Source organism: Pocillopora damicornis, chromosome 1, assembly GCF_964200805.1.
Source record: "Pocillopora damicornis chromosome 1, jaPocDami1.2, whole genome shotgun sequence".
Classification (NCBI taxonomy): domain Eukaryota; kingdom Metazoa; phylum Cnidaria; class Anthozoa; order Scleractinia; family Pocilloporidae; genus Pocillopora; species Pocillopora damicornis.
In genome coordinates this window covers 27,252,540-27,278,279 of record NC_142670.1, presented here as the reverse complement: position 1 = coordinate 27,278,279, position 25,740 = coordinate 27,252,540, and the positions used below count along the sequence as shown (strand labels likewise).

Here is a 25,740-nt window from a genome sequence, read left to right as displayed (position 1 = left end):
TTATATCCTATTGTGGCTCTCTCTTTTCCGAGCTTTTGGAAAGAGTGTCTAATAAACTAAAATATCTATGGCTCATTTCACCTCAGTTGGATTTTTTAACAGAAAGATGTACAATACCCCACTTACAGCCTAACACACCACAGGAAGCCCAAGTTTTTACATTAACACTTTGTTAGTGTATAAGTACATTAAAGATATAAGCATTGTAAACTGCTGCTTATAAGCCCCCAACTCCCATTTATAAGCCACCCCCCCCCTAGATTAAGTGCCCATCTACCTTTCAACAAAAAAAAAATAATGATGAAATACTAAAGAAAAATATTTAACACCAGGACAGCAAAGATGAACTTTAAGGGGGTAGTCTGACCTTCAGCTTTGTTATCTTGCTGCTTTGTTCGTTTTGTTCGTTTTTTGAAAAAATTCTGGTTTAAATGTATTGAAACGAGTTTGAATTATTTTGATGTTTTGAAGCTTAATTAAAAACCAATAAATGCAAAACGTATTTTGATCAGCGCCCAGCTGCTTTCGCTTTTTCTATTGTTTTCATAAGCCCCCTGGGACATACGGCCCTCCGTTTATAGACCCCCTCGGATACCGGTCCCTCCGTTTATAAGCTCTTCCTAAACCTGTTGAGAGAGGCAAGAGAGGGAACTGAAAGCTACCTATGCGGCCGGAAATCAGCTTCAAAAAACTTACAAAATTCAAACGAACAAACAATATAGAGGCAAGTAAAGTTATTTGTTGAAAAGTATTTCAAATTTCTGGGCTAAGTAAGCAACAGTTTATTCTCAGACAAATCCTCATATTTCGTTCGTCGGCCAAAATTATTATCATATTTGCATAGTTTTAAAGGCTAACTGTGCGAGCTTGGGCTGCCTGTGGGCTCAGTCACGCTTTCAGCGTAGAACTTAACAACAAGAAAAGGGCGGAATTACCAAAATGCGCCATTTATTTTTGATGGGTGGGAAGGGGGCAGGGCTGGTGAAAATGAGCGAAAAAGCTGCCGTGGGATCAGGAACTTTAACTCGCCCGGTTCTTCGCTTGTCTCTAATCCAATGACTCAGAGTCTCGAGCAGGTTTCTTATTTTTGGAAAATTTGTCGGTTTAACTTATCTTCGGACATTCATGAAAATGACAACGATGTAACCAAGATAAACGCGGGGAAGCAAATTTACCCACTGACTAAAAACAGGGGTCAGAGGAATGTAACCGTAAAGTAAGGCAAAGACCTCATCAAGTAATCGCGTGGTAGTTAGGAAATTTGATTTCCATTGTCATGGTCAAGTGATTATTTTAATTATGCGAATTTCACGATTAAATATTTAAAATTCTAGGAAACAAACGAAGCGATGAATCGAACGTCATTCGTCTCCCGCCTCTCGTCTCGTCGAATTTCTCGTTTGTAAAAGTGCTGTACAGTTATCTACAAATCAGTTAGTTTTACACCTCAGCCGAAGGAAAGGAACTGTAGCTGTAGATGAATTTTCCCACGAGATTTGAGTAACAGATTGGTTGAATCCTTACTTCTGTGTTCCAGGTAAGACTTAGAGCAGCGGTTTAGAAGATATTTTGATAACAGTCGTTGTTTGTAGTACCCTCAATTGCAGAGATGCCCCAAACAACCTGCTTCAGTATAACTATCATCGTGCATACAGTCGTATGTGATTCTGATAAATAGAGAAAGCGAAGCAAGATCAAGGTTAATAGGATCTGAATAAAACGTAAGGGTTCAAGATGTTGGATAAACATTCGAGCACACGGTCGTTAGCTTTCGGTTTCTCGGAAATGTTGATGAGAAAATTCAGACCGCTTAAACTACTGTCAAAACATTTGGAAAGAGACGCACTCGGGAAAAATTCGGCTCGGGGGCTCGGGAGCTCGGTATGCTTGCATGTGAACCATTTTCAGAGCAAACTAAGAGTGTCGTGAACTCGAGGAAGCAAGCTGTGAAATGTTGATCAAGAGGTTGTAGTATTTCCGAAGGTTGCTTGTCTTCATAAATCTACCGCTTTAATCTGTCTCTTATCGGCTGTTAATCATGTCTAACGAAGCTAAGTGTGTTTCGCATTGTGCAAACGTTCGTAATTTGATTTAACGTTTATACAGTCACATTGACTCTTAATGAATAGTTAACGCATTAACTCGGTTTTAAAAATATTTCACCATGTTTACTGTTATAGCAATGGGTAAATAAAATCTAAGGATGCTGAGTAAACTTCCAAATCACCGCAATCGAGAGGGCATCCCTCTTTCTGTCTCTTGAATATTGATTGTGTGAAATCCAAGTCATGAGTTTCATTTTCACTTTCACTTAACGAAGAGAAATTCCCTTTGCTCCCGGTCGCTTTCAGCAAGGAATTATTTTCCCTTTTTATACCAAACGTCTATTTAAATTGAGTCGCAGCTCAATTCTTTAATTTGAACTTAAGATTGTCATGCAAGACATAAATTACCACGGAAAGAAGCTCATTAGAGATTAAGGTGTGTAAAGAAACCACCGATTTTTTTCTTTTGTATTGTGGCTTGTTTAACTTGAACTTCAACTGATAAGTTTGGAAAATGAACTGATCGCTGAAGCGCTCAGGGAAGACAAATAATATTTTCCTTTGTGTTCTTTTTTTAGCTTTGGAATTTCCTCAACGCAGAACAGATCAAGATCGTGAACAAGACAGCTCTCCAGGTCTGAAAACACTAAATATGAATATTAGCCCTATTATACAATAAAATCTTTCATGCTTAAAGTAGAACTACACATATTTGCAAGTTTACTGTAAATATTAGTCATGACCTTAAATTTTGTTTGAAAGTAAAATTAATACTACGACATGAGGATGGAGAACCAAGAAGCTTAATCGTGCTGAAAATATTGGGTGGTTTTCAGAGCTGTTAGTTAGAGCCTAACCGGAAAAAAAAACCGCGGGCTAGTCTGCTATCTTTTGGTGGATATTTTCACCTCATTTTGTTTAAAGAGATGTATCATTAGCCAGGAACAAGGTTATACCACATTCAAAACAAAGCTATACATTCCCCAGTGGTATGTAGAGTTTGATTTCTGTGCTTTCCGAAGATGATAATTGCGATCGCGCATCGCTTCAGCGATTTTATTATTCATCCAAGGAGCAGTTGTGCCCTTTACTCGACGCTTTTTAAGTGGTGCGTGAGAATCCACAACTTCGGTAAATAATTTGTTCCAAGTCAAGACTGCGTCGTTGACATTGCTCTCATCGTCAACAATGTGCCACGGAACATTTTTTAAGTTCTGGATGAAGGCATTTTCGTCAAATCCTTTGAATGACCGATTTTCTATTGTCCTCGATGTGGCCTTTGGGACACCAGCCTTTAGCACACAATAAATTAGCGAATGATCGCTTATTGACAGGGAAACAACGCCGCTATCAACAATTCGGTGTTGATTACTTCGTTCTTCGGTGTTGATTACTTCGTTCTTGTTCAGAAACTGTTTAATGTTATTTAAAAATCAGACGAAGTTATTTTTGTGACGGGATGCAACAGTCTCCACAAATGTTATGACGTTTCGTATTGATGTTGAGTTCCATCAAAAGAAGCAAGGATTTACTGGAACAATTTTAAGAGTTCGAATGCAGTAGTTTGTTCGCATTTAATTATTGCGTATACTGTATGACTCGCTATAATACATGCGGCAGAATTGGAACGAAATGGCTGTTTTTCTTTACCTTTACTGAGGAATGTTGTTTTGTGATGGAAAAGAACATCGGCAAAAAGCTTCCAAATAGAATTAGGGACCAACTTGTATGATACAAACCATGCTTAAAAGGAACGTGTGGTAGGAGGTCCAAATCTGCGAAGGGGGGTCCAAATCCGCGGTGGGTCAAATCCGCTGTGACACCGGCGTTTGATTGCGTGACTAGTAAAATTCATTAAAGGGTAACTAACCCTACATTTTTCTCCTTTTCTTTTGTCCCAATACATTCCTCTTAGGTTAAAGAATCCTAAATGAGCAAATTAACAATACATTATGCAAAATCAAATTTTCTACAAATTTTTTTTGATGCTTAATCGACGGCCATTTTGAAAACGGTCCGATTCAGGTCACGTGAGGTGATACGTCATACGTGTGTAAGGAAGTGAAGAGCGTAACATCAAGATCTGAAAGTAACTTCCTGGCTGTTCAGCTGATGCCGAAATTTACGAGCGGAAAAAAAAACAAGATGTGTTCCATTCTGCTATGAGCCACCATTTAGAGACTATGAAATACGAAGTGAGAAATAAAATACTGAAGGTTGAATAATCGCAACGCGTCGGATCGCATGTCTGTATTTGGAGCCACAGGTAATTTGTGCGCCATTCCAAACAGCTGTAAAAAAAATAAATGTTCCCATATTTTTTTCCTCTCGACCATTATCGAGCCCTATACTTAAAAAAAATGTTTTTTAGTCCAAGCCAAAAAGTATTTGACTTTAGATTTTGTCCGGTGTATATCACTGTGACCTGAAGCCCGTCGGTTCTTGAGTAAGCGTGACTTCAATAAACGCAAAGTGTTGTAGCGTATTACGGGAGGTCGTCATCTGGTTTCGTGAACGAAACTCTTCTTCCACGTTCCGGAAATGTACAAGATTTATCCTTTTTTATTTTTTTTAACGGAGACTAGTGAGCAACACAAAGGAAGACTTCCAACTGTTGTAACTTTTTGTTTATTTCTCTCGATGCGTTTCTTCTCTAGCTGAGAGTTCTCCAGGAATGATTACAACTAACATTGAGCAGCATATGTAGCACATTCGTGTCCCTAAGTTCAATTAACTTCCAGTGGTAGTGAATAATATCAGAAACATTCTGTAAACGGATATTACAAGAAACGCCTCGTTATGAGCGCCACACTCAGGCGTTGTTTCTCATTTGCAACCGGAAACATGATGAAATCAATCCTTTCCGAAAGATGCAAAGGTGCAAAAATGCACCAATGTCAGCTAAGTGAACAGTAAATTACGCGCGCTCGTTTATCGTAAATAAAACAAGCCGACGGCCTGAGAGACGAAACCATTAAAGCACATGTCATGGGACTACCTTGCACCCACCGTCTAAAAAGGCAGTGCTTTGGTTATATGGAAATAACAAGCACGTAATGGTTCTCAAATTACGACCTGAACTTAAAAAAAAAAAAAAATATGTATATATATATATACATATATGTTCACGATCAAGTTATCCAAAACTGTACTACTCTTAGCCGCGTTGACATTTACAATATGGACGGAAAACGATAGGGTGTAAAACAAGGAAAACGGAAACCAGGGAAGCGTTGTGTAGTGATGTTTTGTAACAAAACAAATGTAGACGGAGTCAGCCTTCACCAGTTTCCTCAAACCTTGGATGCTGGACAATACATCTGGCTTCTGCCTACAACTGTTCTACTGTAACATCCTCCAAATTTTTATTTTCGACCACATCTACTTTTTGGTAAAAGATGTTTTCTTCCTCCCTCCACATTGAATGGCAGTTTCCACGCTGACACCTTGTAATAAAAAAAAAAAATCAGTAAAGTAGCAATTTTTTTCACGATGTTGAATAGAAGAAATAGAGAGCACAACTTGTATGGTTGGTTTCACCAAAAGGAACAGTTATCAGCTCTGTAACTGTCACAAACGTGACAAATAACTCAAACTTTAGGCTACTTTACTTTATTTACAAGTCTACATGTGCGAATGCTATTTTTGCTGCATCGTGTTTTAAAATAAAAGCCGAGAAATCTTCAATCGTTCACCAAATTCAACACAGGAAAACTTAAAACCGATTCAATCGCGTCTGAACGTGTATAATCCATCAAGTTCACCTCCACAAGCGTGTATGTTTATACTTTCAGTCAGTGAAACCTTAGCTGTGGAAGGTGCGTGCGTGTAGCATAAAAACACTTCACTCCCGTGGTATTCGAGAGTCTGCACGTTTGGTTTTCTTTACTTGATCGCTCCTATATTTAATAAGCAACTGATTTTCAGATACTTTATTTACACTCGTAAATACCCTCGCCATTCTCGCTTTCTTGACTGAGGCGGCCGCGGCGCACGCGCCCTTGATCTTCTTCTGACTCTCGCGCTCTATTTTAGGTTACGATCGTCCTGGCGGTTCAAATTGCCAGGGCCTGATTTCACCAACAGATTCGTAAACCCTTTCATTATGTTCACCTTCCATCGAGGCCTCAGAATCCGAATAATCAGACCCCGAAATAGAACCGCTTTAACTCAAAGTACTATCCGCCATATTTACTTTGCTTATTGTACACACGTGTGACTTGTAAGGTCAAATGATCAAAATCGAAGCGTTTACGGCCAATTACTCACGAAGCTAAATTTAGGACAGTTTTCCCGGCGAAAAAAGGTCCAAAGAGGCGTACGAAGCACCTTGTGTCTGTTTAATGTGTTGCCTGAGGCATGTAGACGGTATTCCGAAAAAAAAGTAACCTGTTAGCCGTCAGTTACCCGTTAAGAATGAGCCAGAAATATTTTGACCAGTAAGCTTTCTGCATATTTCCCTCGGCAAAAAAATCTCAAGACATAGTTGACATAGACACAGTTGTTTTCGTGAGCAAAGACGATAAATGCAAAAGAAAAGTGAAATGCAAAGGTCTTTATTTTCTTTAGCTTAATAGCAGCTGTACACTCTGCTGCAGTCTTCATCTAAATTTTGCAGGGTCCCTCCTTATCTTCTGCCTTGTTAGGTCAGTATTGACTTCTGATGCTAGATCATCGGCATCGGCCTCTTCGTCCTCGTTCATACTTACAAAGGGGGACCTCGTCTATAAATCAATTTTTGTTACGGCAGATAACCGGCCGAAGTATCGAGCGATTTGCTGCTCTATCAACCAGTCAGTCTAGATCTTAGACAACACTTCTGGCCAGTGTCGTCTCTGTCGTTACCTGATGTGTTCACCATCTCTTACGGCGCCGCAAGTTAACCACAGTATAACGTAGGGGAACGGCGTTGAGTTCCAAATAGAAACTTAATCAATTTGCCGTCGGGGTTTTCTATCTCGGACCACACAAATCTTGATGGTTTCACGCTATTATTTTGCAGACCACGGCTAAGAAATGTACAAAGTTTTTAAATGCACGTGCTTAACTGTTGTTCTGCTCATTAAATCTTTTTTTTGCCACGTCCTCGTTGCCGTCGCCGTATTGCTTTGCTAAAGGTCCCCAATGAGCATCACTACACGAACTGAGAAAATAAAAACTTGTATTTATCTCCCACGCGTTTCGTCTGACAATAGCAGACTTCATCAAGGAGTTTCACAACTAGGGTAAATAAGCTTGCTCATATACAAGTAGTAATTTGTCTCTTTACTATTGAAGCCAGTGGAAAGAATTCTCCTGGTGCACTTACGGTGTTGTGCATGCGTGACATTTTTCGGATGTTACATGTACGAGTACATGATCCGTTTGAGGGTCACAGATTTAGTGTAAATATTTGACGCCTCAACATCTTACATCCTCGTCCAGGTAATGTAGCTATTTACAGAGGTCTTAGAACGCTGAACAAGTGGATTCGCCTTGTGTGGCCAGAAAGCTGAAAGCGAATTTCTCGGGCGTAATTGTTTTTGACTTCTCAACTGATGTTGCCGCAAACACAGTTTTTGGGAGTCACGAAACAAAAACATTTATCGGGACCTAGTTTCATTTTCTAATGGAAATAAATACCAAATAAAATTATTCTCTTGAGAAATAAAGTTATAAATAACAGGGGTTCTTTGAAACAAGTAGTGATAGAAAAGGTTTCATTTCTGGTCGATACTGACTTTTGATAGCCTATTTCCAAATCTGAGGGAACGCGCTGAGGGAATAAAAAAAATCATACATGTGTGATAATGCAAGAGAGAGAATAAAAATACAAATAAAAAAAGAGAAAACACAGGAACCCGTGTTGCTTGCCCTTTTGCAGCGTGCAGATGTTTTTTTTAAGCCAGACCTACAAACCTAAGCCTGACACCACGCAAAGAAACTCGAAAGAGTGCTGTGCACCAGCTGGCTCGCACGTACACGCAGGAAAGGCCATGACATTCAGCGAAAATAATAGCAGATGCAGACAATATTTGCAGCCGAAAAACAGGCCAATAAAATAACAGAAGGTTAAAGAACTTTCTAGAAGTGCTTTCTTGAAAAAAAAGATAAACAATTGTTACTGCTCAAGAAAGGTCACGCAGTCACGCTACAAATACAATTTCTGCGTGGAATTTCTTGATGGTGGAAAGTGGAAAAAACATTTTCAAGTCTTACCTTCTGGAAAAATGACGCAGTTAATGAATTTTATGGGGCTATTGATGTTTCCTTTCAAATGAAGGGGACAGAGTTTCCCGTCATCCACGGTCTGGACGTGGACAGGAGAAAAGACAGGAGAAGGAAACGCTACGATTTTCCCATCGATTTTTCGCCTACATGCAACTCTCTAAACGTGAAATTTACCATTCCTACAAAATCTATGGAGAGTTATTTACATTTTTAGCTTTCTTGATTAATCATCGTATATAAAGAACTAAAAAACTGTGGGTTTATTTGGTCAAGTGACCACCTAGAGCCAGAATTGCGTGACAGGTGTAGTTGAGAAAAGCTTGTCACTGTCGCAGATTTTAAAAGGCATCTAAAAAAAAGTACGGCAGTGCTCAGAGATTTTTTTAATGGTTTTCAGAGATAAAATGATGAATTATAAAGGGGAATTAAGATTAGTTCTGTAGCTTTCTGGCAAGGGGAGATATTTGACCTCAAAGTTGTCAAATATTTGGATGAATAGAAAAGTCTAAGAACACAGTCGTTTAATTGCCTCTGTTGATTGACAAGCTGTCAGTCAAATTAACTAATACTTGCGTCAGACATTAACTAAGGATGTAATAATATGTGTACAAATCCTCAGAGTAATTGGTTAAATACCATGGCAGTGAGAGCTTCATACATTTTACCTACTTTGAAGCGATTTCCTTGGTAAAAACCGGGAAAACTGAGGGGTGGTCTATCTCCCCCCGGAAAACACCAAAACAGAAACCAGTTTGTCTTTTTTGAGTTTTGTGGTAGACTCTTTAAACTGGCAAAGTTTCATTGAAGTCGGTGGGATGGCATGTCCAGTGCTCTTGTGGACACACTCTTAAACATGTTTCAAAGCTGTTATGTCAAACACACTTTAAAATATTTTGTAGCAATATACCGAGAAATAGATATTAATTGTTGAGAATGAGAAATTGTTGCGTGAGGGAAAGAAATCACTATGCGAGATTATCGATTAGTTTTTCTTAGCCGGTGAGCAACAGCTAGTCAGCGAGTGTATTTCTCTCAAAATGGCGGAACAACTGAGTGCAGAAGACTTTATAGAGTTTGTACCATTTAAAGAGGCGCTTCCGTTTATCACGCCTCTGATCACTTTAGATTAGAAATGTGTGCTAAGAAGCTTGAAGAACACACAAGAATGCTTATCACCATATCACTGTCTGAAAATTCCTCTTAAGACCTGTTTGAGGTGTTCGAATTGTATTTAGTCGTCTTATTAAGAAAGACGTCAAATACTTTACAGATACTTTAATGGTTTTCAGTATTCTGCTGTTATTTTTAGCTTACCTTCCATTGTGATCGCATAGGGCCTTGGCTTTACCGGCTGCAGCCACCACTACCAAAACGTAGAAATCGCTAAATCTGTTCGCTTGGACCACAGGATCTTCGACAGTAGTCAGTGGTGGATCTTTGTTGGGAAGGCATCTATAACTTTCCAGACAGAGTTTGTGTTTCCGTTGCCCTTTAATGGTTCTGAGCGAACATTTTCATTTTTTGCGATTCTTATCACTCGCTAAACTTCTTGCCTAAAAAATCGAAAAACGTTCCAATAAGGTTTGCCGTTTGTTTTACGCGCCTTTTTTTGCCACCTGTCGCGGCTAAAGGGAAGCTGTATGTTGAGAGTCACTGTACCACAGCCTGACATGTCAGCCACTGCAGAATTTTACATAGTCTCAGGGCAGGCTGCAACCCTGCTAGGTCGTAAAACATCAGAGATCCTTGCAATACTTAAGGTTGGAGTTGATGTTATGAACTGCAGTACAAACATTGACAATGCCCAGTCTCTAGACAACAAAGCTGCTCTTAAAGCTAAATTCCCAAAGTTTTTGAGGGCCCCGGCAAACTAAACGCTTACCACATGAAGTTACACCAAGATGACAGTGTCCCACCTGTGGCACAACCCCTTCGCCGAATACCATTTGGCAGGAGACAGAAAGTGACAGCAAAGTTGAAACAATTAGAAGAACTAGAAGTCATTGAAAAAGTCAATGTTCCCACTAACTGGATCAACCCACTTGTTGCCGTAGAGAAGCCCAACGGAGACATTCGCATTTGTTTGGATATGAGACAGGCGAATCGTGCAATCCTCAGGGAGAAACACCCAGTTCCCACACTGGAAGAAACATTACAGGAGATTGCAGAGGAAAAAGTTTTCGGGAAACTCGACCTAAACATGGCGTTTTATCAAATAGAGTTATACCCTGACTCGCATGGCGTAACCACGTTTACCGCCCCGGATGGCCTGTATCGATATAAGCGACTTTTCTTTGGCGTCAACTTGGCAGCAGAAAAGATTCAACCGCTAAATGGCAAATACTAAAGGATTGCCCCGGCACTTACAACCTGCATGACAGAGTGAGATTACTTGGCCGTAACCACAAGAAACATGATGAAAACCTCGACAAAGTAAGACGCAAGTTTGAAGAGCATGGGCTGAGCTTGGAGTACATGGGCTAGCTGAGCTTGGAGTACATGGGAGAAGTGCTCACGGGAGAGGGGCTGCAGATCTCCAAGAGGAGAGCGGAAGCGACTGTTGACGCACCAAAACCCCAAAATCAATCTAAAGAGAGAAGCTTCCCGGGATCTGTCCTCCTTGGAATTTCGACAATATCGAGCCGCTTGTGGGACCTAACGTGCATTGGCAAGTCCAGAAGGTGGGGTACTAAGGAAGAATAAGCTTTTGAACATATTAAGAAGTTGCTAACAAATGCCCTAGTCATGTTTTCTTTCGTCAAAGATGCTAAGATCCGTCTTATAACAAAAGCCTTACTTGTTGGCATTGGAGAAGTCCCAGAACAACAACAAGAGGATGGTTCATACAGCCCAGTGTGCTATGCCAGCCGCAAGCTAAGTAATGTGGAGAAGAGGCACTCTCAGTTCGAGAGAGAGGCGCTAGCCGTCCGTTGGGCCTATCAAAAATTTTGCCCCCACTTGTATGGAATCGAGTTTGAGCTCCGCACAGACCACAAGCCGCTAGTAACCGTTCTGGGTGTCAAGAGTACACGCCCATTAGCAGGTATTGAAATATGGTTGTTATACCGCGAGCAATTTCGTTATCTAGTGACACTTCGGGGAAAGAAAACTCTGCGAATGCCCTAAGCCGGCTCCCAGTAGATCCAGATCAAGAAGATGCACATGAAAGCACGGAATATGCCTTCAGTATAGCTAGTGAAGCTGCATCAGCAGCACTCACACCCCAACAAGTTGTGCAAGCATCTGCAAAAGATCCCACATTATATTTGATGAATCAAGCTGTTACCTCAGGAGACTGGAGTCACTTAATGGGCACAAGATACAGAGCTTTGGTAGAAGGACTGCGGGTCCTTGGCCAGCTTCCCCTCAAACGTAACCGTATCATAATGCCAGAAGCCTCTGGAAACATATACTCGCACATAAGGGTCACCAAGGTATGACAAGCACAAAGGTCCGCCTCAGAGAAAAGGCATGGTGGCCAAGCATGGATAAGCAGGTTATACATTAGTAAAAGCCTGTCATCCTTGCCAGCTAGTCGGCCCTAGAAGTACGATCGAACCCATCAGGTCCACAACATTACCCAAAGTTCTATAGGTTGACATCGCCGTCGACCTATTGGGGATTCCCAGCGGAAACCACCTGTTCGTAGTAGAAGACAACTACTCACGCTGGCCCGAAGTCATCTTGTTGAAGAAGACAGATGCATCACACGTCGCAAGAGCCGTGGAGGGTATTTTTCAAACATATGGCATACCTTAAAGTGTCCGCTGTGAGAATGACCCGATATTTGCCTCCACATAGCTTGAAGGCTTTCTAGATTTCTTAGGAATAGTTCACCGGAAAGGAATTCCCTACTGGCCGCAGAGTAATGGTGAAGTCGAGCACTGCAACGAGACTCTACTGAAGATAAAAAGAATCGCTACTTTGGAAGGTAAAGACTGGAAAAGGGCATTACGAAATTTCCTTTCAGTGTCAAACCACACATCACACAGTGTCTGGGTTGTCCCCAGCCGAGCTCCTGATGGGTCGACGCCTCAATGACAAACTTCCAAGAGTAACCATTCCAAGTGAAAGAATCACCGAGGCCCATTGGCAACAGCCTCTTCGCGAGAGAGACGCGCGGGGGAAACTTCGGCAGAAAGAGTATGCAGACAGAAAGCGGTCAGCACAATACAGTGATATTGGCGAGGGAGATCACATCCTGCTCAACAAGACCCGTGACAACAAACTGTCTACCAACTTTGAACCAGTATCATACAAAGTGGTAGAAAAGAAGGGCAATGTAATCCTCAAAAAAGATCAGGAGGGAAACACCAAACTGTGCAATTCGAGCCACATTGAAAAGTTTATTTAGTCAGCCCATCCACTGAAGCCACTGAAGCCCACGGAGGAGACGAGGGAGATGACATACCCACTGGAGGACAGTCAAAAGCGACTGCTTTGATCCTGCAAACCTATATAATTAAACACCCTACCCCACCTCCTGAATCCTCAGCAAGTCCCGTTCCTTCACGGCTAACTCGTGTTAGGCGCCCTCCATCGGGCTTGAACTAATAAACATTCGATGCAGATCTATGTAGTTCCCCTGAACGAAAAAGGATAGTTGTCGTGACGACATAGAATTTATCGATGATGAACATTGAACCAATATGTTTTGTTTTTATGTTTATCAATGTCATCGCTGGGAAAATTTTTGCAAGAAATCGGCTTCGGTTGATAATGTATTATGAATTAATGAGAATTATGTATAGCAAAGTTTGGTTGGACGGCGATTCTTTGTGTAACACAAAGTGCGTGGAGCTTCGTCATTATAAGTCTCTCTTACAAAGAAAATTTTTCTTTTCTTTACAGAATGGTACTCTTTCTTTCTTCTTTGGGCTTATTTTCTTCTTTTTCTTTTTTTTTTTTTTTTTTTCACCAAGGAATTTTTTCCACTCTTGATTTTTCCGTGAGCAAAGATTTTTTCATAAGCAAAGAACTTCTACGAGTGAATTTTTAAAGTGCGCGATGTAAACAAAATATGGAATTACATGTAAATGAAAATAGAGCCTCAGCGTGAGCGGTTGCCGCGACACTTCCCCAGAGGATTCACCCAGGTCCGAGATTATGACACCTTCCTGATTTATTATCTTTCATTTGAAAATACGTTTTTCTAAATAAATCAGTTGCTTTTAAAGATTTCAGAATTTTTTTAAAGAAACGTTTTTTTGAATGTTTGAATTCGGTTTAGTCAAATAAAGCAAAAATCGATTTTTTCCACCTTTGAAGGTGGAAATACCCTCTGTACCCAGTCGCTCGCAACTAAGAATTTTCCCTTTTTCTGTGAGATGCCTATGGCAAACCATGGTGAAAACCCAGCTGGGTTTCTTTTTCGTTTCATGGACAAAATGCAAAGCTAGCCAATAGGAATACGTAAAATCTTATCGATTTTCATCTTATGTAAACATTGGCGGCTAGATTGATCAGAAGCAGACGAAAATAATTTTCGGACATAAGAAAACCTATAAAAACCATTTCCGCATATCTATAATTTCACTCAGTCAAAAAATCTAGAGGTCATGTTAAGTAGGTTCGGAGGTATTTTAGGTCCGAGGCAGAAAACTTAACAGATACAAGCTGGAAAAAACCGTGTGAACAAAGATCATTGCGTTACTATGCAAATATATATTGAGCTACTAAGAGGCGATAAGTGACATGGGATTGGAGAATGGTGAAATTTGGCTTGTGCAGGCGAGGAAAGATTTGGATTCCAGCAGCTAAATTTAACGAATTCTGCAAACGTAAATTCGATAAACGCAGGTTACTATTTTTTGCTGTTTTTGTCGGCTGTATATAGGTTAATTATTCTGCGGAGTTGGATGGTTACCATAATTGTGAATCTCTTCGTGATATTCCGGAACCTTGGCTTTTGAAATAAGAGCAACCTTGCTCTGCAGTAAGACCTGTATCTACAAGTTCACAACTATGTTTCATCATGCACGGGTTGGCCATGATTCTTTGATTAGATAAAGGAGACAGTTGAATTTATTTGTCATGCTGTGGTGTTTTAATCGATTTCTTTCTCACCACAAACTTAACTACAAATCTCTAGGAAATAACTTAGGTACAGTCTTTAACTTAAGTACAGTCTTTCAGTTGTATTAAAGTGTATACGGCCTGTTTTCGTACTTATTGACGTTTTCGATAAACAAATCACGGCTCAAAGGAGAGAAGTCTGTCAGCGGGGATGGAAATTGTTTTTACCGAGCTGTTGCTTTTAGGAGGGATGAAACAGGCGCTGAGAAACACGAGGAGATTAGGAGGTGGAGTGGCAGTTTGTTTCAGAAGAAGGTTTTTTAGCTGCGACTCTCCGCCATTTTCAAATACAAAAACAGTCACGGTTTATTCAACACTAAAATTTTCTGTAGTGGTTTCTTCGGCTGATCTAAATGACTAATCATGGTACACTGTAACTGCACAATTTCTTTCAATGCTACACTTAGTAGCTCCCAGGCATCCAACGGAATTACCTTTAGGCGTCTACCTATACTTACGTCTATTTAAATTGAGCCGCAGCTTAATTCTTTAAATTGAACATACGATTGTTTTGAGATTAAGGTGTGCAAAGAAACCTTCGATTTTTTTCCTTTTCATTATGGCTTGTTTAACTTGATAAATTAGGAAAATGAACTGACCGCTGAAGCGCTTGGGGAAGATAAGTAATATTTTCCTTTATGTTCTTTTTTTAGCTATGGAGGTTCCGCAAGGCGAGACAGATCGAGATCGTGAAAAGGACAGCTCTTCAGGTTTGAAAACACTGAATATGAACATTAACACTATTCCACAATGACGTCTTTCATGCTTAGAGTAGAGCTACATATTTGCAAGTTAACTTTAAATACTGATCATGGCCTTAAATTTTGTTTGAAAGTAAAATTAGTACAACGACGTGAAGATGGAGAAACAAGAACCTTAATCATGCTGCAGATATTGCGTGGCTTTTAGAGCTGTTAGTTAAACTTTCACCGGAATAAATAGCGGGCTAGTCTGCCATCTTTTGGTAGATACTTTCACCTCGTTTTGCTTAAAGTGATGCATCATTACCCAGTGACAGGGTTATACCCCACTCAAAACAAGGCTTAAACATGTTTTAAAGCTGTTTTTTCAAACACAACTTAAAATATTCAGTTTCTTCATGGGAGCTGCTTAAACCAATGTTTGTCAGCTTTAAATATAGCACAAATTGAATCCTATGGACAGTTAAGCTTTTTGGTACACTGTTTCTGATTTACAACAGTTAAGCCCGGTCGAAACGAAGTTTATTTTGCGACGCAAACTTTCTCTGTTACCACAAGAATATACAAAGGTATTTGTAAGACTTGGTACTTCTCTGTAATGTTGATCGGCCGGACAGAGTAAATCCGAGTTCTCGCGGCTCAGTGACCTGATACCGAAATTGCATCGCGAAGATGAAGCTCGGTGCGATGTCGCTCTCTTCGATCTTAAAGAATTAAGGTACGTTTCTTCTTGGAGGGGGGTGGCTGGGGAATTTTGGTATTTTTTCCAAAAAAAAAGTGTTGGCCCTCCCTGGCCTTTTAATAGAAAAAACTCCTGACCCCCCACCTTAAGGTGACTGACAAAAGTGCGACACTCCCCACACTACTTCGTGGTATGTTCCATGCCGTAGTTATCTCAGAACGTTTCGCTTGTGAACGCAAAATGTTTGAATGTAAATATATCTCGATATTAAATGTGTGTGAGGTGAAACAAGAAATTGCGAACATTCACTGTGGGATATTATCGTTGTATAGCTGAAGTTCGAATATGGAAGTATAAACTTTGAGACTTTTTAAGTCCTCCAGGCACACAAACTCCACGAACCAATCCCGATTACACCAAACTTCCCGACTTTCACCTCCTCCACGTACGAAAACATCTACGAGTGGCCGCAAACCTGATGATTATCAGCCTTGAGCTCAAATAAAACAGATGTTTCAAAAGGGTAAGCTCAAAGCAGGGGATAAAAAGGCAATCAAAGAGTTTTCTGAAAAACACATTGTCTCAGAAAGCTTGATGCAGATTATATTGAGCATCTAACTGACATTGAAATGAGAAAAGATAAGTGGCGAACAGATAATGAAAGGAATTGTGCCGAAATAAAGAAACAAGGCTACAATGACATTGACTAGGAAGATCTCTATCACAGAAACCAGTCGCCATCCCTTAGAGTAGGTAAACTTGAACTTTATTGCATTTAAAGGAAAGAAAGATGAGAGAGTTAGGGTGGTGAGGCACATATTGGCAGTAGGATTTAGACTTCTATTATGGAGGACAGTCAGAACAACTTTCAGCCAGCCTCTGACTCAAATTCAGAGTCTGACAGAGACCGGGTAGAGCGCATTGTTGGATCAAGTAGAAACTCGGGCAGCGGACGGTCAACAGGAGCAAGAGGCTTAAGAAACGATACCTGAGTCTAGTACGCCTCGATACGGATGGAAAAGGACATGAGTCCTCCGAGAAAAAACTATGTGCCATGGCATATAAATGTAGAAATGTAACATAGAAGCGATAACGAAACACCAAATTAAATCAAAGTAGGTGAAAAGAAAAACTTAAACTATAAGTAAAATGGAAAGCACATCACAAAAGACCGCGTTTAAAAATTCTGGAAAAAGTGTGTCCCTTAGCTTGAATTGCTTACAGAAAGGTATGACTCTCCCCTTTAGGTGCTCACTTTTACTGATAACCTTCCCCTCTGAGGCTCCAGCCCTGCCCCCCAAGAAAAAACGTACCTTTCCTTAATGTGGCAAGCCAGACATGACAAAAGTGATTTGAGTTCAAAACTACCTATCGAATTTCAGTGATCGATGTGTGAAATTTAATAGGCTAGTTTCGAATTATTTGTGCGAGTTAGTCTGATTTTTAGCATCAAGTCGAGGCTGAGGGGAAAGGAGTCGTCTCAAAATGGAAGGGAATGATGCCTTCTTCACAAATATGAAAGTTCCTGAGCTACGGAAATTCTTAAAGGAAAGGGGTATTCAAATTTCTGTAAACGGTAAGAATAGGAAAAGGGCAGAACTGCTAGAGCTTTGCAAGAACGCGGCTGAAATAAAAGTTCCTGAACTTGTAAATAAAACAGAGCAATGCGACGAGTTGATTACGTTGCCAGGAGAAAAACTACTTCCCCATCCATTTTCGCTAAAGTTTTGGACTCATGACTTCACGGGTATTCCAGACTTCAGGATTCCCGATAGCTGCCATTATCTGGTTGGAAAAGATGGTTGCGATGAAGACTGTTTACGGTCGTATAAAAGTCCTTTTGTGGAGGATCTGAAGTACCGCGATTTAACTGATGCTGGGACAGATAAACCCACTGGATACTGCTATTTCCAGTTCATAGTCCTTTCCTTCGAAAGCTTCTTCTCTATGAACTTTGTTTTTATAAAGGACTTGGCCGTGATCATTCAGAGCAACTTCAGTAGAAACACGAATAATTTGGGCGTGAAGTACTCCTTTGCTGTCTTCGTTAGCGTTTCCTTTTCTCCGCTCATTCGACCTTTTTTCGCGTTGACTTGGACTTCTACGGACTGTAAGCTGATTAAATATTGTTGGAACCGTGCCGTGTGCCAACCTTTTAGTTCCAGAAAGTGTCTTCACGACTTTTTTAGTCTAAAAGTGTTCGGAGCATATATGCAAGTTCTTGATGGACGTGAACTCCGACATGAAAAAAATTCCATTGGCATTCTCTGCAAGTTTAGGAGGGAGACCGGCGTACATTATTACCAAAGAAATGATCGAGCAACTGCGTGAGACTAATTTAAACTGGATAAGTATAAGAACATGCCTTGTAATGGTAGTAAAAGCGACATGTCACCTTTTACCCCGAGTTTTCGCATTTCAAGGGGCTGACAATTTAATATCTTGTTATGTTATGACCACTTACACTTACTACTTAAAGTCTTAGCGATATTAGAGATCAGCTGATAAAATTTTAATTTAGAGTTTGTAGTCATGAAACTTGCATATTTTACATTCCTCTCGAAAGGCTTTCTAACTTGTAACCAAACTAACTGCCAGTGACAACTGTAATGACATTTGAATAGATATAAATTTGTGACCTAATTCTTTTTTTTTTTTCGGAAAGTTTAGAAAATGCCATCAACAGTAACTTGTATTCTGTGTTAAAAAAAAACCTTATACCAGTAATGTGAAAATGTCATGCATAACATAAAAAAATTGTAAAAACTAAGAAGCAAATTTCAAAGTATTCATTTCAAAGCATTCTGAGTGTTCATTTCAAATTGTTCACATCTTCCATACTCAACAATACTACAAAACAGGCTTGCTCCTCTTTCATTACATTAGTGAAATCCTCAAGCAGTGCTGGGTATGATTCATGTGTAGATGGAAGTATTAGCAATGGTCTACATGTTCTGGCAAAAGGACGTCAATGCTACCCTTCAAGGATAGCAAAGTGCACATCTATGTTGTGTACGTACAGTGATCACATCACTACCAGTGCAAATCCAGAGAAATATGGGTAAAGATTTGCAATTCAGTGACTCTATAAACCGTTTCAGTTGTTCAAAGGATGTCAGTTCTGCTTCAGTTGGTTCTTCAGCTCTGAATAACTTGTTAATTAATTTGGCGGCTTGCTTTAGTCTCGAAGGACTGAAAGTTTTCCTTAGAGCATAATATCTTGAGAATTGGACTCCACCAGTTGATCTCCAAGAGTGATTAGTGACCATTTTCTCCTATCAGTATCCCCTCTAAAACAAACATTAAGATCATGAGAATAAAGGAAATGATCACGAACTAAAGAGGCTCTTGGTTGTTAAACAAATTCTCTTTGTCAGAACCATAGGATGTGCATAGAGAACAGTACGGAAAAAAAGTATGCTGATGTTAGGATGCAAAGGGTTAAAACACTTGAATAATATGAAAATTCCAAGACATCTTCATCATTAGGTTTAAAATCATCGCCAAGGCACTTGTCCAATGTCTCTCTATCTTCTTTAGTTACAAATTGGCTAAGTCTTCATATCAACGTCTCTGAAATGATAACTTCATCCCCATAAAGATACAAGGCCACAAAAAGATGTAACACATTTACTAGGCAGTAATTGGCCCATTGGTAACCATATAGCAGAACCTAGGCAATGGCTTCCCACTATAGTTTCTGCATGTCATGCTCAATAAATGGGACTTTTTAATTGTTTCCAATCATCAGTGATGTGAAGCACTTTTGCCAAAGGCATGCTAAAACATTTAGAAGAACCTTGTTGCCTTCTCCCTTCTCTTCTCTACCAGCAGTGGCTATGTTTAGGTTATGGTGCTTCTTGGAATGCAGAAGGAGGGGAGAACAAAACATTTGTTAATAAATTGTTTCACTACAATATCAATCTCCTATGTAGAAAGCTTAACGGCCAATGATAAGGCATCACCCAAAGACTGGTTTTCTTTTACAACGGAGTCGGAGTCGGAGTCGACTCCGATATTCAGTTTTCACTCGAACAGAAGTGCACTTACCACTTCGACTCCGTCATTAGTGAAAACCAGCCTTAAACAAATTGGAGAGAAGGATATCCCGAAATGATTAATTCTTTTTTTCTGTAGTTTAGTAATAAACTGTGGGCAAGGACCGGAAGAACATTTGCAATAAAATTCATCCAAGGTCAAACTTAGTGCAATCCATCGAGCAACATGTACATTTCGTTAGTTTCCAATCAATTTGGCCATTTGTTAAATAAAAACATTATTTACATTCAATTGTACGAATAATTGAATAAGAAAAGAAGTGGAAAGCTAAATGCAAAAGAAAATCTCTATGAAGAAAATAACTTTTTGTGTATTTATGATTGCTAGATTATTTCTCTTTTCTTCTCACCAACATCATTTTTTCCCTTTTAACATTGGAGGGTAGACGACAATTTGCAAAATACACAAAAGTTGAAACCCAACGACAAATCTGGAAGGAGAGAGACTTGTAGAAATCTTGGCATTGTACATCAAAATTCAAGCAATTTTCATGAGGTCATTGAGTACCATGAGTGCGATCTGCAAACTACAAAAGAAGGAGGGGATAAAGCTGGACAAGAACGGGCCTATGAATCTCTTGGCAATGACTTTAAAGGCTTAGGCGATTTTCATAAGGCTATCAGTAACCACGAGCGTCGTCTACAAATTGCAAAAGAAGTGGGAGACAAAGCTGGAGAAGGACAGGCTTATGGAAATCTTGGCAATGCCTATAAGATGTTAGGCGATTTTCATAAGGCTATCAGTTACCACGAGCGTCATCTACAAGTTGCAAAAGAAGTGGGAGACAAAACTGAAGAAGGATGGGCTTATGGAAATCTTGGCATTGCCTATCAGATGTTAGGCGATTTTCATAAGGCTATCAGTTACCACGAGCGTCATCTACAAATTGCAAAAGAAGTGGGAGACAAAGCTGGAGAAGGAGGGGCTTATGGAAGTCTTGGCAATGCCTATAATATGTTAAGCGATTTTCATAAGACTATAAGTTACTACGAACGTCATCTACAAATTGCAAAAGAAGTGGGAGACAAAGCTGGAGAAGGACAGGCTTATGGAAATATTGGCAATGCCTATCATGGCTTAGGTGATTTTCATAACGCTATCAGCTACCACGAGCGCCGTCTACAAGTTGCAAAAGAAGTGGGAGACAAAGCTGGAGAAGGAGAGGCTTATGGAAATCTTGGCAATGGCTATAAGATGTTAGGCGATTTTCATAAGGCTATCAGTTACCACGAGCGTCATCTACAAATTGCAAAAGAAGTGGGAAAGAAAGCTGGAGAAGGACGGGCTTATGGAAATCTTGGCAATGCCTATCAGATGTTAGGCGATTTTCATAAGGCTATCAGTTACCACGAGCGTCATCTACAAATTGCAAAAGAAGTGGGAGACAAAGCTGGAGAAGGACGGGCTTATGGAAATCTTGGCAATGCCTATCATGGCTTAAGCGACTTTGATAAGGCTATCAGTTACCACGAGCGTGATCTACAAATTTCAAAAGAGGTGGGAGACAAAGCTGGAGAAGGAGGGGCTTATGGAAATCTTGGCAGTGCCTATCAGATGTTAGGCGATTTTCATAAGGCTATCAGTTACCACGAGCGTCATCTACAAATTGCAAAAGAGGTGGGAGACAAAGCTGGAGAAGGACAGGGTTATGGAAATCTTGGCATTGCCTATCAGATGTTAGGCGATTTTCATAAGGCTATCAGTTACCACGAGCGTGATCTACAAATTGCAAAAGAAGTGGGAGACAAAGCTGGAGAAGGACAGGCTTATGGAAATCTTGGCAATGGCTATAAGATGTTAGGCGATTTTCATAAGGCTATCAGTTACCACGAGCGTCATCTACAAATTGCAAAAGAAGTGGAAGACAAAGCTGGAGAAGGACGGGCTTATGGAAATCTTGGCATTGCCTATCATGGCTTAGGCGATTTTCATAAGGCTATCAGTTACCAAGAGCGTCATCTACAAATTGCAAAAGAAGTGGCAGACAAAGCTGGAGAAGGACGGGCTTATGGAAATCTTGGCAATGCCTATAGGATGTTAGGCGATTTTCATAAGGCTATCAGTTACCACGACCGTCATCTACAACTTGCAAAAGAAGTGGGAGACAAAGCTGGAGAAGGAGGGGCTTATGGAAATCTTGGCAATGCCTATCAGATGTTAAGCGATTTTCATAAGGCTATCAGTTACCACGAGCGTCATCTACAAATTGCAAAAGAGGTGGGAGACAAAGCTGGAGAAGGACAGGCTTATGGAAATCTTGGCAATGCCTATCAGATGTTAGGCGATTTTCATAAGGCTATCAGTTACCACGAGCGTCGTCTACAAGTTGCAAAAGAAGTTGGAGACAAAGCTGGAGAAGGACGGGCTTATGGAAATCTTGGTAATGCCTATGATAGCTTAGGCGATTTTCATAAGGCTATCAGTTACCACGAGCGTCATCTACAAATTGCAAGAGAAGTGGGAGACAAAGCTGGAGAAGGAGGGGTTTATGGAAATCTTGGCAATGCTTATAAGATGTTAGGCGATTTTCATAAGGCTATCAGTTACCACGAGCGTCGTCTACAAATTGCAAAAGAAGTGGGAGACAAAGCTGGAGAAGGAAGGGCTTATGGAAATCTTGGCAATGCCTATAATAGCTTAGGCGATTTTCATAAGGCTATCGGTTACCACAAGCGTCATCTACAAATTGCAAAAGAAGTGGCAGACAAAGCTGGAAAAGGAGGGGCTTATGGAAATCTTGGCAATGCCTATCATGGCTTAGGCGATTTTCATGAGGCTATCAGTTACCACGAGCGTCATCTACAAATTGCAAAAGAAGTGGGAAACAAAGCTGGAGAAGGACAGGCTTCTGGAAGTCTTGGCAGCGCCTATAATAGCCTAGGCGATTTTCATAAGGCTATCAGTTACCACGAGCGTCGTCTACAAATTGCAAAAGAGGTGGGAGACAAAGCTGGAGAAGGAGGGGCTTATGGAAATCTTGGCAATGCCTATCAGATGTTAGGCGATTTTCATAAGGCTATCAGTTACCACGAGCGTCATCTACAAATTGCAAAAGAGGTGGGAGACAAAGCTGGAGAAGGAGGGGCTTATGGAAATCTTGGCAGTGCCTATCAGATGTTAGGCGATTTTCATAAGGCTATCAGTTACCACGAGCGTCATCTACAAATTGCAAAAGAGGTGGGAGACAAAGCTGGAGAAGGAGGGGCTTATGGAAATCTTGGCAGTGCCTATCAGATGTTAAGCGATTTTCATAAGGCTATCAGTTACCACGAGCGTCGTCTACAAATTGCAAAAGAAGTGGCAGACAAAGCTGGAGAAGGAGGGGCTTATGGAAATCTTGGCAATGGATATCAGATGTTAGGCGATTTTCAGAAGGCTATCAGTTACCACAAGCGTCATCTACAAATTGCAAAAGAAGTGGGAAAGAAAACTGGAGAAGGACGGGCTTATGGAAATCTTGGCAATGCCTATCAGATGTTAAGCGATTTTCATAAGGCTATCAGTTACCACGAACGTCATCTACAAATTGCAAAAGAAGTGGGAGACAAAGCTGGAGAAGGACGGGCTTATGGAAGTCTTGGCAATGCCTGTCATGGCTTAGGCGATTTTCATAAGGCTATCAGTTACCACGGGCGTGATCTACAAATTGCAAAAGAAGTGAGAGACAAAGCTGAAGAAGGAAGGGCTTATGGAAATCTTGGCAATGCCTATCAGATGTTAGGCGATTTTCATAAGGCTATCAGTTACCACGAGCGTCATCTACAAATTGCAAAAGAAGTCGGAGACAAAGCTGGAGAAGGAGGGGCTTATGGAAATCTTGGCAATGCCTATGATAGCTTAGGCGATTTTCATAAGGCCATCAGTTACCACGAGCGTCAGCTACAAATTGCAAAAGAAGTGGCAGACAAAGCTGGAGAAGGAAGGGCCTATGCAAATCTTGGCATTGCCTCTCAGATGTTAGGCGATTTTCATAAGGCTATCAGTTACCAAGAGCGTCATCTACAAATTGCAAAAGAAGTGGGAGACAAAGCTGGAGAAGGACGGGCTTATGGAAATCTTGGCAATGCCTGTCATGGCTTAGGCGATTTTCATAAGGCTATCAGTTACCACGAGCGTCATCTACAAATTGCAAAAGAAGTGGGAGACAAAGCTGGAGAAGGATGGGCTTATGGAAATCTTGGCAATGACTATAAGATGTTAGGCGAATTTCATAAGGCTATCAGTTACCACGAACGTCATCTACAAATTGCAAAAGAAGTGGAAGACAAAGCTGGAGAAGGAAAGGCTTATGGAAATCTTGGCAATGCCTCTCAGATGTTAGGCGATTTTCATAAGGCTATCAGTTACCATGAGCGTCATCTACAAATTGCAAAAGAAGTGGGAGACAAAGCTGGAGAAGGACAGGCTTATGGAAATCTTGGCAATGCCTGTCATGGCTTAGGCGATTTTCATAAGGCTATCAGTTACCACGGGCGTGATCTACAAATTGCAAAAGAAGTGAGAGACAAAGCTGGAGAAGGAAGGGCTTATGGAAATCTTGGCAATGCCTATCAGATGTTAGGCGATTTTCATAAGGCTATCAGTTACCACGAGCGTCGTCTACAAATTGCAAAAGAAGTGGGAGACAAAGCTGGAGAAGGAGGGGCTTATGGAAGTCTTGGCAATGCCTATAATGGCCTAGGCGATTTTCATAAGGCTATCAGTTACCACGAGCGTCATCTACAAATTGCAAAAGAAGTGGCAGACAAAGCTGGAGAAGGAAGGGCTTATGGAAGTCTTGGTAATGCCTCTCATGGCTTAGGCAATTTTCATAAGGCTATCAGTTACCACGAGCGTCATCTACAAATTGCAAAAGAAGTGGGAGACAAAGCTGGAGGAGGACGGGCTTATGGAAATCTTGGCAATGCCTATCATGGCTTAGGCGACTTTCATAAGGCTATCAGTTACCACGAGCGTCATCTACAAATTGCAAAAGAAGTGGGAGACAAAGCTGGAGAAGGACAGGCTTATGGAAATCTTGGCAATGCCTATCATGGCTTAAGCGATTTTCATAAGGCTATCAGTTACCACGAGCGTCATCTACAAATTGCAAAAGAAGTGAGAGACAAAGCTGGAGAAGGACGGGCTTATGGAAATCTTGGCAATGCCTATCATGGCTTAGGCGATTTTCATAAGGCTACCAGTTACCACGAGCGTCGTCTAGAAGTTGCAAAAGAAGTGGGAGACAAAGCTGTAGAAGGACGGGCTTATGGAAATCTAGGCATTGCCTATGGAAACTTAAACGATTTTCATAATGCTATCAAGTACCATGAGCGTCATCTACAAAAAGCAAAAGAAGTAGGGAATAAAGCTGGAGAGAGATGGGCTCATGTAAGTCTTGGCAATGCCTTTCATAGCTCAGGCAACTCTCGTAGGGCAATCGAGTACCGTGAGCGTCATCTACAAATTGCAAAAGAAGTGGGGGACAAGGCTGGAGAAGGAGAGTCATACGGTAATCTTATCTTATACTCTTAATCAATGCATATCAGAGCTTTCGCGATTTTCATGACTCCAACCTAAAATTGTCCTGGCAAAATCAAAGGATAAAAGTTTGTTTGAGTATTGCATCTACATTATAAATTTCAAAGCTGAAAAATTCTCTTACCGCTCGACCTAGTCTGCCAAAGGCAAAGAACTTTTGCCTCTCTAGTAAACTGATTTCAGTTCAGGTACACGCTGTTCGTAGCTTTTGCGATAATTAATCGATAAGTTTATCACGGTCTTGCTTATTTAATTAATTTTGTCCAGATTTTACTTGGGACAAATTTGTCGACGATGTGTTTCACGATTTGTCGGCCTTGGCCAAAATTTGTCAAAATTTAGTGATGACGAAAAAATTGTTTTAAATAAACAACTTTTTCGTTAGTGCGGAAAGACCCCATGTTAAACAATTTTGGTTGAACAGATATTGGGAATTAAGTGGTAGTAA

General features: G+C 40.6%; 2 protein-coding genes and 1 pseudogene across 3 annotated transcripts in view; all 3 read left to right on the top strand.

Moving 5' to 3' along the window:
* Positions 1-25,740, top strand: part of LOC149053037 (nuclear protein localization protein 4 homolog) — a 281,781-nt gene that overhangs the window by 81,478 nt on the left and 174,563 nt on the right. The window lies entirely within an intron of this gene.
* LOC149053045 (uncharacterized) lies at positions 1,319-25,286 on the top strand. The gene is made up of 4 exons (XM_089182273.1): positions 1,319-1,537; positions 2,624-2,680; positions 14,984-15,040; positions 20,158-25,286. The coding sequence occupies exons 3-4, from the start codon at positions 14,986-14,988 to the stop codon at positions 25,284-25,286; spliced, it is 5,184 nt and encodes a 1,727-aa protein (XP_089038399.1). The 5' UTR covers positions 1,319-1,537; positions 2,624-2,680; positions 14,984-14,985.
* LOC149053046 (uncharacterized) lies at positions 11,996-13,494 on the top strand (annotated as a pseudogene).

Excerpts from the sequence above, each read along its gene's own strand:
- LOC149053045 (XM_089182273.1), top strand. The coding sequence starts at position 14,986 with ATGGAGGTTCCGCAAGGCGAGACAGATCGAGATCGTGAAAAGGACAGC. Across the intron at positions 15,041-20,157 it reads TGAAAAGGACAGCTCTTCAG|ACGACAATTTGCAAAATACA; the intron begins GTTTGAAAACAC and ends ATTGGAGGGTAG.